This window comes from Heliangelus exortis, chromosome 2 (assembly GCF_036169615.1).
Source record: "Heliangelus exortis chromosome 2, bHelExo1.hap1, whole genome shotgun sequence".
In the NCBI taxonomy this organism is placed as follows: Eukaryota; Metazoa; Chordata; class Aves; order Apodiformes; family Trochilidae; genus Heliangelus; species Heliangelus exortis.
The window spans coordinates 20,845,535-20,860,593 of record NC_092423.1 but is presented as its reverse complement, the minus strand read 5'-3'; the positions used below and the strand labels follow the sequence as shown (position 1 = coordinate 20,860,593).

Here is a 15,059-nt window from a genome sequence, read left to right as displayed (position 1 = left end):
TCGTTTACTAATAATGGTCTCTGCAGAATAACATCAGGCTCCTCCACACCACGTCAAGAAACCATAAAAACCTCAATGCAGATTGTTTTCTAAAGGCACTTTTACAAAAACATTATTTACTTTCACATATGCTTCAGCTTGCAAGCAGCCAAAAAGGTTTAACAGCTGATAGAGCCACCACAGATAAATATGTAAGTAAGTAGACTTTAATTTATTGGCGGTCAGAAAATGCCGCGTTAAGAGTTTCTAAACCCGTGCGTGCCCCCCTAGTCATTCTTTCCACTCCCGAGCAGAGGCTGCGGCCCCGGCTCCGGCCGCCTCCCCGCGTCCCGCTCCGCGGCGGCTGCGGGAGCAACCTGCTCGCACGTGGGGGAGGAGTGAAGGAGGGCGGGAGGGGAAACCCAAATCCCAGCTTCCCAAAAGTAGGTCTCTGCTGCTTCTGCAGTCCTCGCTTTAGGGAGAAACCCGGTCGTTCGAGCGGGTTTTTTGTTTGAGACTTGGGTTCGCCTCCGAAGGAAAGGAGGGGGATGTCCTGATCCCTCGGCGCGGGTTTGCCCGATTTGCTTGAAAAAAACAGCCGCTGACCCACATGCAAAGCTAACAGGGTCGCAGAAAGGATAAAAAAAAAAAATAAAAAAGTTACTCTCTCTACAATCAACAAAAAAACACCCAGCCCTCCTCTCAGCTATCACCACTTTATCACCTGCATGTGCCTGGAAGGAGGCTCTTCCCTCCGCTGAGGGAAAAAAAAATCAGCTTAGGAAAGCAAAGTTTGAACAGCGAATTCCTGTTATTTCAAAACGCCCCATGTGACAGGATATTTCCTTATCATTTCGAGCCCAGAGCTTTCCCCTGATCCACCAGCCCTTCGCAAGTGCGGAGAACCTGCCCGGCGGGAAGCCCTCTCCTCACAGCGCCGGGGCGCCACGGGCGAAGCGATGGCTCCCTCCCTCCTCCTGCTTCTCCTCGCACTTCTCCCCCGGGTTTTTCCGCTGCTGGGTAAGTGCCCGCAGGGGCTGTGCGGGTTAAGAAAAGAGTGGAGTCGCGGCCAGCGTAAAGTCCAACCTGACTTGGGGTTGGGGAGGGAATGAAGGCACCGCGCAGGTGGAGAAGCCCGCGGCCATTTTAACCCCCTCGGTGCTGCCTGAGGGGAACCCAAACGCGGCGGAGCCCCCCCTCGGGCTCTCCCTCAGGCGCCTGTCCCAGATGCCTTCCTCTCCTCACCTCGGTGAGGTGCTCGGTGGGTGCCAAAAAGTGCTGTCACCAGCAGCACCTCAGTTTCCCCGCTGCCCAGGGGATTCAGCCCGCGTGAGTTTAACACTGTCACCTCAGCCGCCTCCTCTCCTCCAAGGACTGCGGACGGGGCTGATGTTGGGGCTCTGTCTTTCCTCTGGTCCTCTGGTCTTTGATGGGCCTCGGCTTTAGCTTTGGCAGATGGCTTTTGTAAGGGGATATTAAGGTACCTGAGGTGTTGGCACGGAACAGAACTGTGAAAACAGATGAAGTTGGGTTTCTTGGTTTCTTCTTGAGCTTCCATCCTCTGTCTCTGAGAATTACTGTGATTTCCAGCACGCTGCTGATTTTCAGGGGGGAGTTTTGCATCTGCCCTTCCTGAAAGACTCTAAGCATCCTTGCTTCTCCAGATTTAGGTCTCCTGAAGCACAGCTTTGTGACACTGTCTTGTAACCTTTCTTGGTTTGTGTAATTAGGAGCAGTCATTGTAGGCTGATAAGCAGGTCTGCATGAGGACTGCCATTCTACCTGCATACTGTCTTATTGCTCCCTCATCTTTCACTTTTGGCTTTTGGTGTGTTCTTCTGGTACTCTCCATTGCTTTTTAACACTCGTAGCTCTTTACTGGCTTTACAGCTTATGTCATGATTTACAGTTGCATAATCTGTGATAGTTTGCAAATGCTGCAGAGTGTGAAGCTACACTGGCAAATTGGAAATCTCTATTGTGTAAAAGATACTTGGTCAGTGAAATTTCAGAGTACTTGGTACAATCCTTAGGTTATAATGGTGAGGTAAGTTAATTCCTATAACAGGCATGTTCCTATGCATTTTAAAGAATGCCTTTTCCCAGGAGTAATTCTCAAAATAATTCAAAGTACCAGTAGTGTGGTTCTCATGGTCATGCTGTGCTGGACCTTTAAATGTACCCCCATCATCTATAGTCAAGAATGGCACCTTGTTATTAGAGCTCTCTAACAAATACTGCTACAGAACAGTGAAACACGGGTAGGAGTTATGTGAGTAATCCTGCTCAGCCTAATTTACAGATACATCTTGTCATTGACAGGAGCTGTATCAAGAGTTTATAGGAAAGAGTTGGCAGGGCATGATAAGGGTTGCACCAATACCTGGCTAGTTTCATGTTCCTCTAGGTTATCTAATAACTCACACAGAAGGTGTTGCGTGGGAATCCTCTGGTGTCCAAGCAGGCAGAACACAGAAATGAGGCTGTAAACTAGAGAAACACAAGACCATGCTAAAAGTCTGCTGCATGGCCATAAATGAGGGAGAAGTAATTCTGAGGGGAAGGAAATCCTACAACTACAGTATCAGCCACAGTGGCTCTTGCATCCCGCTACCTCTTGTTCTGTCCTCCTATTTTGATGCTAACTTATTTTCAGTGCCTGCTTGGACGTTTTGGACCATTACCTGCTTTTCTATCTTATTCCCACTCAGAACCCTGCGTGCACTGAGGCACTTATCTAAGCAGCTGTGCTGTGTTGACACACTACTAATGCTTTGTAAAGGTACAGTCAGAAAAGTAGAGGATGATAGATATGTGGTTTTTTTGTTTGTTTGTTTGTTTTTTTTCCCTCCCCCTGCCACCTGACCAGACCTTTTTGTTCAGCTATCTAGCCTTTTTTTCTGTAGCCAGAACTCTGCACCCTTTCAGGCTTGTGTTCAGCAGTCCAGTCTTTGGAGTCTGGAGAACATTTTCACTTGTATAGCATCCTCTCTTTAATGCCAAAAGCTGAATAAACCAAAGAATGCTGTTTTAGGTTGCAAGTTCAATTTTGGCAGTTTGAAAGATCAGGCTGTGTTTTTCACACACATGTGAAAATGTCTGACATCTCTTTAACCAAGAAACTTCAAATGTAAGATTTCAGGAAAAGGAGAGTTGCAAGCATTGCATATATCAGTTTACAATAACATTGTGCTCAAATGGTAGTAGAAAAGCAGAATAAAAAAAGTTATCACTAGCAGTGATAATTATACATTTCCTTGTATTGTCTGTGAGTAAAACAGTTTGGCAAAAGGCAATGAATGATTTCCAGTGCTCATCAGTTTTACACTGCTTCCCAGTGAGTTGGAAGCCAAAGGACAGGAGAAGGAAACTGAACCATGGATGAAATAAGTCTAGGTCAGCTCTTTCTCTGAGACAAAGATTATTTGTTCCCAGGTTCTTCTGCAGAAAAGTATTATCATTTACATACTGGAGCCTCAGGAGAGAGGAGGAAGGTTTTCTGTGGTTAACCTGTTTTCCTTTTAAATATTTCTCCATTATAGACTTTGTTTAATTTGGTAATCCTAGACTTAAATAAATATTGGTTTAATTAGCTTCAATCCCTAGAGTATCATAAAATTGTATTTCTCTTTTCTAGCTTGTAGCCCAGTTAAAATATGGTTCTAAGACCTTGTACATCCTGTTACATTATGTGATCTAATATCAGAGAAAACTATTTGATTACCATGCCAAAATGTATCTCAGGAGGATCATGGAGAAATTCTCAGTCTTTGGGCAAGACCAGCTCAGAAATGTTGCAATACGTAGTACATGCAAGTGTAAGAGGTGCTAAAAACTTTTCTAGAGGTTATGGTTTTGATTTGAACCTTGAATACATGGAAATGCATGCTGTGCAGCACTTTTTACTTAACAGTAGAACTAACTTTGGGAGCTATGAAGAGCCTTGTAGGATCAATAAGCAGCAAACCTGATGATGGCAGATCCCACTGCTGTCACAATCTCATTCATAATGGAGAAATGTAAGAATATACAAAGAAATCACTAATTGCTGCAGTTGAGCAAAAAAATATAATATGCTATTCTAGCCCTGCAAGTAGCTTAAGCATACAGCTTAAAAAGTGTCTTTCCCTGTGGTTAAGACTTTTAAAGAACTCCCCACTGTGGGCAAATAGAACTTGCAGAACTTAATGGTTTTTGTCATCTCCTCATGCCTGGGAGACCGTGGTGCTGTAGTGCTCAGTATCAGTATCTGCAGTGTACAGTGTGATTGTTCCCTTATTTTTTAATAACTCCCATGGATGCATCTTGAAATAAGTCTTGAAAAGACACACGAGTGTCTTTTGTCTCTTCAGTTTAATGCATGCTTTAAAGTTACAGGAGAAATTACATCTTCATTTTTGCTGCCCTGCATTCTGAGTGTAGATGCTTTCACTGATGCAAAAGAGTTGAAATGTCCTCATGTCTGCCCTAGTTGCATTCTACAATCACTTTAGCAGGCACAGGTCACAGGAGTACTCAACCTTCTTTTGCTGAGCAGCTGACAAGATTTTAACCCCAAGACTAGTGTCCAGATTCATATTTTGACAGTAAGGAAGATACTTCAAAGAAAGTGATTCCAGTGTTTTTTGTCTTCCAGATACTAGCATCTTCTTAATCTATAATGAAGATCACAAGCGCTGTGTACTGGCTCAAAGCTCTAATTCAGTGACTACTGCTCCTTGTGTTCAAGAAAATGAGTCACAAAAATTCAGGTGGGTCTCAGATCACCAGCTTATGAGCATAGCATTCAAAATGTGCTTGGGAGTGCCTTCGAAGAAAGACTGGGTTCCGATCACTCTGTATCCTTGTGACAAGGCTAGTGAACTTCAGCGATGGGAATGCAGAAATGAGACTCTCTTTGCAATCCAAGGGGAAGATTTGTTTTTCAACTATGGAAACAGACAGGAAAGGAATATTATGCTGTACAAGGGATCTGGTTTATGGAGTAGGTGGAAAGTCTACGGAACTACAGACGATCTGTGTTCTCGAGGCTATGAAGGTAAAGTTCTGTAAATTAATTTCTGTACTTCAAACTTATTTCTATGTGTAACTAATTAAAATATTTAAAAGTTTAGATTAATTTCCTTCATCTTGTTAATGATTAGTGAGTGTGACTTCTGGCAAAATCGGCAATCCTTGAGAGTGTGGTTTATGTTTTTTAAGGGGTTTGTTTTGCTTTTTTGTCGAAGTTGACAGTGTTCTGATAATTATCCATGCATGGTAGTGATTCACTTGGAGATGTGAAAAAAAGTCTAGGGCAAGGGTCCATTTTCTGACATAAAGGCTGACTACAGTACTAGTCCTTGGATAAGAGCCAGAATGAAAGAACCCTAGTAAATTATGTGAGAGAAGGTAGATAGAATGATAGCCCCATTCTTTCCTCCTTTTTTTTCTAGCAGCTTTGTCAGACAGTGACCTTGGTGTGTCACGTCTCTACCAGTCCCTGTCAAGTAGTGTTCCTCTGTATGTCCTCCCATCAATGCATCTACATTATATATATGCACACAGAAAACTGCTTTAGTTACTTTGATAAGTTTCACTGATTCATATTTCTCATGAAACAGTGTCTTTAGATGCCAGTGGAATTTTTCTTTCAACGTAGTATTCTGGAGTCACTCTGTGACTTTTAAATTGTTAAGTATGTGTTCTTCCCTGTCTAAAATGGTCAGCAACTGAAGGGTTATTGACAGAAGAATCAGAAGTTCTTTGTGCTTAAAAAGAAAATTGCTTAACTATGTGGATTTTATCCTTTTGATTATATGCTTATAAAATTTATCACAGGAATATACTTGAAAAAGACAAATAGACATTTGTCTTGTTGTAGGCATTGGTATCATCTTAGACCTAGAGAGTAAAATTATTGATGTCCCATTTCTAGTACAGTTTGAATACTAAGGTAGCAAGGTAGCAAGCTATTATATGCTATAATATGATGATAAAGGTGAACTTATATATGTATATATATATATATATATATATATTCCCCATGCTTATTAGTGCTTACACATTTTTAAATTGTTCTGTCTCCTTAGATACCTATACAGTGAGAGGAAATGCCAATGGAGCACCTTGTGTATTCCCTTTTAAGTTTGGTGATAAATGGTATGCTGACTGCACAGATGCTGGCAGATCAGATGGCTGGTTCTGGTGTGGAACCACTTCAGACTTTGATGTTGACAAGATGTATGGATTTTGCCCATTGAAGTGTAAGTTTTATAATCTTCAAGATTCTGCTGTACTGTTATTCAGCTGCTTGGAAATATTGGTGTCCTTATCATGTGCTTTATTGTACAAACTACAGTTTGAAATGGTGCATTTTCTTGTCTCCATGCAGCCTGCTGTCCTTTTTTTTTTTAGAAACTATGTAACTATGCCAATACAGAGCTCAGCATAAAAAATACTGACCAACTGCATCCAGGTGGAAGTGTGTTAATCACATGCTAGAACCTGTAATTACACCATTTACTTAAATAGAAAGCTAATTAGATATAAAGACATAATATTATTATATGCAAAAGGCTGTGTAGAAGTTTATGCAGAAGCTATACTTTAAATTGAAATTAAGACTACTTTGCCCTCTAAACATGAAGAAGCTTACATGAACTTTTTCTACATCCCAGTAATTCCCAAATCTGCATGATACATTGCAGTTCTGTATTTAAAATCAATGAGAAGTATTTATATTTTAAATTTCCTGGTTTGGAGTTTCAACTGTAGTATTATGAATATACAGAACTTTGCCTAGGAAAGTTGATACTATTTTAAGTAAATTATAGTAATATGCCTGTATGTAGTAGAATTCTTTTAAATTTGAATAATTTTTCTGAACTTCTTCCTCTGTCATCCTGGAAGGAGTAGCATTTCTGCTTTCCTTCTTTATTATGGAGTTTTTCTGTAAAGCTCCAGCTGAGCACAGTCAGAGATAAGGAAAAAAACTTTGATATGAAGGAACTATGAAGAAACTATTGCGGGTTGATCTTTACTGCTTTGATGATTAAGTATTAGTGTCCTTGCCTGATTTCCACGAATGTTGGAATTTTCCTGTTTCCATTTGTAATTTTAGAGGTACAAATATCGAAAGTTTTTTTTTCTTTTTTTTTTTCTTTGCCAGCATTTTTTCCAAGATATGAAAAACATGTCATGAATATCAGTCCCATTAATACAGCACATACAGGATCAACTTAAGAATGCTACCTGTCTAATATTCTTTGAGTATAGCAAATAGGAGGCATCATCAAAATTTTGTTTAATTCTTTGGCATAATTCAAGGAAATCCATTCAGATGGCTGTGATTGTTTTTGGGAAAAGCTGCTTTATGCTGATTGCCTGCATGTTTCCTTCCTGATTCTTCAGTACTGGCTATAAAATATTCAAGTTTGGGTCACATACTTTAGGGAGAGACAGGCTGTGGTAGCAGAAGATTCAGCCAGCCCTATGATAGAGGAATGCACTGTACATGAGAGTGATAAGTTAATAAATCCAACAGAATCTTTAAACATAGAATGTTTGGAGTCTCTATATGTTGATTTAATGAGATTTAAGTGTTTATTTTTTCCTAAACTGCCTATGGGAACAAAAGTGCTGACATGAAAATATATGATGCAGACTACTACAGCCTGGCATAGAGTGAAATTGTGATTGAACCAGTCACTTTTTTTTCATTGTGAGTAAAACCAGATCAAATGTTCTCCAAAATGAAAAGGGCATAAGACTACACTTAAAACAATTATTATACTCAATAGAGGTGTAGAAATTTGACCAGTGGAGATAATATAATTGTGAGTATGACTCTATTTGCTGCTTTAGAAAACGATTCTGATACAATGACAGTAGAAACTTAAATCTCACAGAAAGAAACTGAGAAGTGTTGCAGCATCAGACAAGTTTTAGTAGTATAGGAAATAGTAGTACTTCACAGGTTACACTGTGCCTTTTTCAGCTGTCTGTTGCACTGCACTTTATAAGTAAGTATTGGGGAAGGAAAAAGCTTGCACAGTGTAAGACCATCAAGAGACTGTCATGAGGTGTGCCCAGAGCTGTATTCAAGTGGGCAAAAGTCCATTAATGCCCCTTCTTTGGTAGATGAAAGATCTAGATTTTCTGTTATGAGTTTAGAAAGCCTTGTAAGTGATGAGCCTCTGAAAGCCTTATAAACTTGAAGCAGACTTAGAAAGGAAATCACATGTGCATAGAATGAGCCACTACATAAGTAGTCTTATCCTGGTATATTAGTGTTAGGCAAATCTACATCATTGTATTCATTCACAAATACTGAATTTATTTTTATTACAGGCTTTTTGCCATGCTGCTGTTTCAAGGTGTTTTGAAGGGTTTTTCATTGTGATGTGTAGTCTGGTTCAAAATCCCTGGTGAACTGGTCAAATAAGTTGTACAGGGTGATTTGTGTTGTTTCTTCTGATTTATTGGGAACTCATAATCTGGCTTTGAAACTCACAAATTTATGTAGAAAAACAATTAAAAGAAGGAGGAACATTTTAGGAAAAGATGTCTAAGTGAAGATAAGAATGTGAAGGAAGTTTACTATACTTTAGACTTTTTTCACTATTGACAGCATAATGTCTTTATATACTACATTGTAAGTACACATAATATTACACACTGTAATATCTTTATTGTAAAACCAAGAATTTCAGGAGGAGGTGAGATGGATGCTAATAATGTACATTTTGTGTTCTATGCATGGGTCTTGTTAACCTTTGTTTGATTAAAAAAATCCATAGCTCCTTTACAAAGTACCCAAAACTTGAAATAAAAAAAAAAGGGTTTCTTACTTCAGAAAAGTGATCAGCTTGATGGACGCCTTAGCATGAGTCTGGGAGTTTTCAATCCTTTTCTCCACAGTGAGAAATCTAATATTTTAGTGTGACTTTAGCCACTCATCTTCTGTCTTAAACAGCAGGTTTGCTGTGTCAGAGGAAATGGTGACACTGTTTTATTACCTCTGTACTCTCCAACACTGCTGTCATGGTTTAGCTCTGCCCTGGATTTGCCAACACATTAATTAGCCTCATTAATCCTTTCAAACCAGCCTTCTGTTACAGTGATTAGGTTTGTGTATTTTTGCTAAGTGATCTATTCTATATTTTTTTCTGGTTCTGTCTTCATGATAAGTTACAGCATTTCTTTTTCTCCTTACAGTTAATAGTGTTGATGTGTTGTGGAACACTGATCCTTTAACAAATGTCCAGTACCAGATAAATTCTGAGGCAGCTCTGAAATGGCATCAGGCAAGAAAGAGCTGTCAACAACAGAAGGCAGAGTTGCTAAGCATCACAGAGTTGCATGAACAAACATACCTGACAGGTAAAATAATATTATCCATCACTTTTTAAAAAAAAAGTGCATTATTATACCAATGACACTTATATAGCATGTTCCACCTTGAAAATTATTATTTTTTCAGTTCTGGTAATTAGTAGATTTAAGTTTTTAGCTTGAATGATTTAGCTGGAAAAATTGACAGTACTCCAGAGGGTGGACTGGAAGAAAAGAATCACTTCCCTTCTGGGCTGCAGGCACACATTGCTGGCTCATACCCAATTTTTCAGCCACCAGTTTCCCCAAGTCTTTCTCCACCCGTTTGCTCTCAATCTATTGATCCCCCAGCCCTAACCCAGGTGGAGGACCTTGCACTTGGCCTTGTTGGACTTCATGAGGTTCACATGGGCCCACTCCTGAAGTCTGTCAAGGTCCATCTGGATGGCATCCTTCCCTCTAGTCTGTAAACCACACACCTCAGCTTGGTGTCATCTGCAAACTTGCTGAAGGTGCACTCAGTCTCACTGCCTGTGTTATTGATGGAGACTTTTAGTAGTGTCCATCCCAATACAGACCCTAGAGGAACACCACTTGTAACTGGTTTCTATCTAGATATTGAATCATTGGCAGTTAACTTTTTGGATATGGCCATCCAGCCAGTTCCATATCCATCTATTAGTCTATCCACCAAATCCATATTTCCCCAATTTAGAGGATATTTTTATTTTTAATACTATGAACAGCCTTTTGTTTTCAATTTACATTTACTCAAAAACTTTCATTTTCAATTTAAGATTTTGGTCAAAATACGGGACATTTTTTAATGAGTGTGATGAAACTATTGTTAAAATTAATGCTTAACGGAACAATTTGGCACTGACATCTAGAAGTGAGTTACTAGCATTGTGTTTTAATTGCAAACTAGTAAGATATTCCTGCCAAATATATATGAAAATCAGTTTTTCATTCTACAGCTCTCCTGGCAAGACCAGGATTTCCTGTCATGATCAGTTCTTGATTGTCTTAATAACAACTTGTTTGTGTAGAAGAAGTGCTGGAACACATTCATATGTTGGTGCCAAATCAGGCTCTGGTATGACATTCCAGTCCTTTCCAGTGCTTAACTACCCCTCCTTTTAACCTTGCCATGCTTCAAATGCTGCCCATAATCTTGGCATCAAAGAAAAATAAAATGCATAGCACAAAACACGTGCTGGCATGATGATAACAGGACAAGCAGAAATACATAATGTACATTGCCAGTGATTTTCTGTGGGCTATGCAGAAAATGTGTTTAAATAAAAAAAATCAGCAGTCATCTGGCTGGACTTCTAAGTCTTATATGAAAGGCAGAGATGGAGAACAGTTTAATAAAGACTGTAAATAATGCTACAGGATTCAGCAGCACCATATTTAAGCATTTCTAGGTTCTTTTTAGAACTGGAGGATTAATTTGGAACTCATTCTAGAAGCCTGAGTTACCACTGACTACAGAGGTGAAATCAAATGGATCTGAAAAATGTACTGAAAGATGTGCTGTTATAAAGATGTTTGGATTTATGGTATTTTAATGTAGTTTAATAAAATGCAAACAGATTTCTTTTTCTTTACTTTATAGTAATTTGTAAATTTGAAACTCACATTTGTTAATTTTATTGGAAGTGACTATACACAATAAGGAAGCATTAACTTTTTGTTTTATTAAACAGATTTTTGGTTATGTGACCTTTTGTGCAACTTTCTAAATTTAATATCCTATAGTTCTTGAAAAAAATACTTGCTTCATATTTATTATAACTGGTTTACAAGCAGCATTCAGAAGTGTAATTTTGTTTTCTATTATAATAAAATTCTATACACCTGAAAATGTGAAAACTTGAAAACTAACAAACTAAGCATCCTCATGTAGAAGACATACTGCAGATTTAGTGTAGCCACCTTCACTAAAAGGTTGAAAGTTGTTCAAACTTGTAATAGGAAAAAGAATAAGCAGACAATTTTAGCTAGAATTCATCTCTCAGATGAAAGTGTTTCCTCTTGCTGTGCAGTTCCAGAACTTTGTCTCTGTTACCTAGGTTTGACTGGAAGACTGAGTTCTGCTCTCTGGTTTGGCCTCAACAGTTTGAATTTCAACAGTGGATGGCAGTGGGTTGGTGGTGCTCCTTTTCGATACTTAAATTGGGTTCCAGGTAAGGTTAAATATGTTGCTACTTGGGTTAAAAGGCAAAAATTTATCATTTTGTAACATATTTCTTTTCTAGTTCTCTATTCTCATGCAATTATTTATCTTGTTTTAATGTTGGAAGATTCCAGGTGTGGCTGTAAAAGACTGTGAGTAATTCAAGCTATGGATGCACACCAGGCTTAGTTTATTTTTCACAATGGAAACTGTAGCTCCAAAATCCAGAGGAAACTTTAAAAAATAGTCTATTTACAATTAATTTCTATATCTTCTTTATTTACTTTATTTCTGTATGAATACAATATCTTCATTTGTGAGATTCAACTGGTCAGTGTATGTTTGGTGTAGTTTTGTTTTGGTTTTTTTGTTTTTTTGTTTTTAAAGGTTGGATTTTCACTTTTGTTTGGGATTAGCCTACCTGTGGCAGTAGCACATATCAAAGGAACATGTTAGGTTAGTCTACTTTAAAGCAGACTTAGCTGCTTCACAGCTGTACTTGTAATGTTGAATTCAGGTGCCATTACTAAAAAGCTGTCCTCCTGTGCCCTCTGTATACCTGGTGAAAAAGAGGTGTTCTTCCAGTTTCCTACTCACGTTGCCTGTGTTATGGTATCACAGGACCCATGCTTCTTTGCACTGGATATTCAGGAAGCCTTTGGAGACTAATGTAAAGTAGATGTCTGAAATTAGGCAGTGTAAATGCCCTTCTTTATCTTCATAGAGCACGTTTTATGTATTTAATCTTAATTTTATAAATGTATGCCCCATCATACCATCCAGTGGTTTCCTTGTATAGATAGTGCCAAAACCAGATTTTATGTGGAAAAACTTTGTGAGTAGGTAAGCTTTGAAGACTGAAGTGAACTGCTTTATTAATAGCTGTCTAATGGAGTGAGCACACAAGGCAAACAAATGGGCCAAACTCCAAGTTGCTGTGAAATTATTTATAGGTCTGTCATCCAAGTGCACTGGTGAGGATCTGCAAGTAATGAAGAGTAGAGGAAAACTGATTGTGAGGTGGAGCCAATGTGGCAAAAGAAGCTGTTCATGGTTCTTAAAACTGCAGACAACTTTCAGTTGTCCTTTGAAGAGTTAGATGGGTTTTGGAGATATCAAAATGGGCTCTCTTTATCTTTAACTCCTTATGGTTTTTTAATTTCATTCAAAGGTAATACTCTTAAGTCCATATAATCTATTTTGTAAGTGTGCTATCTCCTTCCTGACTTTACTTTGGTCCTCCTACCTCTGTTTCATTCTCATTGTCCTGGTTGTTCATGAGCTGGCTCTTATTTCACTTGTATATTTTAAAAGCATTTGTGGAAGCTTCATATTCTTTCATGTCACTAACCCTACCTGAACAACAGAAAAATACTGGAACTAATTTATCAACATTTAAATTAATATTATCCTGTTAGGCATTTGAGAGAGCTAACTGCCAGCAGCTGAACTCAGCTGAACTTTTTTTTTGTACATTAAAACAATTTAAATTTGTGATTTAGAAGTATGCATATCTTTTTCTCCTATGGGAAGAAGATATGACATGACTGCAAATACAAGAGTAACTGTAATCTAAAGGTAATGAAATCATATTTATAAAAGAAAATTTTCAGTGACCAGTCCTGCACACTAAACAATTCTGCACACGTAGTTTTGCTGTGTTTATTGTTGAACAGTGCTGACACTTGATTGTTATGTAGTATAGTGATGTGTTCAGAAATGAAAGAAAATTAGTGTTGGGTTACCAGAAAATCCATAAAAATCCATGACCAGATCCTGAAAAGTTAATCTGGTTTATTGCAGAAATGTGTTCTGTTCTACAGCTTCTACAGGTTCTACTATTCTTCTAGATGTTCATGTTAATGCTAATGCTAAGCTTCAACTGAAAATATCCAGATATCCTGCTATTGTCGTATTGTTTAGACAAGTGGACAAGAAGTTCCCATTACTGAAACAATTACATATTATTTTCATGCCTTTACTGTTCTGCTAAGGACAAAATTTGGGTAGCTTACTTAACAATCACTTTTTTCACTTGAAGACTGTGCTCTGATGTTTAGACATTCTTCCTTTAGAAAGGAAAAAAATCCAAACAAAATAGGTGCACTGTAACACCTTCAATCAAGACTTTGAACCTGTGAAGAGGGTGTTAAATTATAAACTGAACAAATTGCTAAACTTGTGGTTGCTGTGAAAAAACATCTCTTATGGCAATGAACTGCCCTGTTCAGTCCAAAGAACTGTGGAAAAACACAATTGTCTGGATGTTAGTATATCTTATAATTTTAACACAGAAAACATTAGAATGTGAGAGCAATTGGGATGATAGCCATGATGGGCTTACATTTAGTTATTGTTGTTGAGGTTTTGTTTTGGTGTTTTGTATTTTTGTTTTGTTTTTTTTTTTTAAGGACATCCTTCTCCAGAACCTGGAAAAATCTGTGCAGCATTAAATCCTGCCAAAGGTGCTAAGTGGGAGAATCGGGAATGCAATCAGAAACTTGGCTATATTTGTAAAAGAGGAAATGCTACTTTAGAATCTTTCATTATTCCAACAGGTAGGTTTGGTAATAACCCCTCTATAAATTATTAATTACTGGAGTTGTTTTTTTGGTTTTTTTTTTTTTCTATAATTCTAATAGGTATTTGTTATTGCACATGGTAAAACCAATCAAAAGTCTCTGCTGACTGTGGCTTGACCAAGATTCCTTCTAACAGTGAACAGTGCACACTGTCTCTTTGTTTTGGCCTCTCTACTTCCTGGATAGCAATCTTTCTTCAGTATAAGAAACTTCCAAGCACAACTGTCAGATTTTGTTCATAAAATAAAAAGAGAAACAATTTAATATTTTTTAAAAATGATATATTTATCAGAGTTCTTATTAGTTAGACCCATTTCATTATTATCTCCATGTGTACTATGAAAACCTTGTAACTTCTTTTTTTTGTCACTCTTTCCTGTTCCATCCAAGTTTCTTTCTCTTTCCAGGCACAGGACATAAAGGTATCTCCTAAATCCATTGACATTATTTTGTATAGGTTGTAAAAGAAGAAAGCTAAACTGTTACAGAATTTCCAGGCCATTTCTTAATATACATTATTCGGAACCTGGTGTTTTGTAAACTCGGCGTTTGATATTTGGCTTAAAAAAACATGTTTTAGTGTTTTTCCTTCTTTAGACAGTAGGTGACCAGTCCAGTCAAAACCATTTATGACAGCAGTTTCTGCCTAATTTGTTTTGGTTTATTGTGGAAAGGGAAGGGAAGGGAAGGGAAGGGAAGGGAAGGGAAGGGAAGGGAAGGGAAGGAAGGAAAGGAAAGGAAAGGAAAGGAAAGGAAAGGAAAGGAAAGGAAAGGAAAGGAAAGGAAAGGAAAGGAAAGGAAAGGAAAGGAAAGGAAAGGAAAGGAAAGGAAAGGAAAGGAAAGGAAAGGAAAGGAAAGGAAAGGAAAGGAAAGGAAAGGAAAGGAAAGGAAAGGAAAGGAAAGGAAAGGAAAGGAAAGGAAAGGAAAGGAAAGGAAAGGAAAGAAGCAAGAATGAGCCAATGTCTCATTAATTACTGAAATCCATATTTAATACTTAAATT

General features: G+C 38.1%; 1 protein-coding gene across 2 annotated transcripts in view; it reads left to right on the top strand.

The window, feature by feature from the left end:
• Positions 1-820: 820 nt before the first annotated feature.
• The window catches only part of LOC139792170 (macrophage mannose receptor 1-like), a 50,103-nt gene continuing 35,864 nt past the window's right edge, over positions 821-15,059 (top strand). Inside the window, exons 1-6 of one of the 2 annotated variants that reach the window (XM_071735120.1) lie at positions 821-999; positions 4,616-5,017; positions 6,051-6,224; positions 9,178-9,342; positions 11,373-11,486; positions 13,888-14,034. In XM_071735120.1, the coding sequence (XP_071591221.1) occupies positions 939-999; positions 4,616-5,017; positions 6,051-6,224; positions 9,178-9,342; positions 11,373-11,486; positions 13,888-14,034 (1,063 nt within the window). In that variant the 5' untranslated portion in view covers positions 821-938. The remainder of the gene's footprint in view (positions 1,000-4,615; positions 5,018-6,050; positions 6,225-9,177; positions 9,343-11,372; positions 11,487-13,887; positions 14,035-15,059) is intronic. The other variant, XM_071735121.1, reaches the window with a different exon arrangement.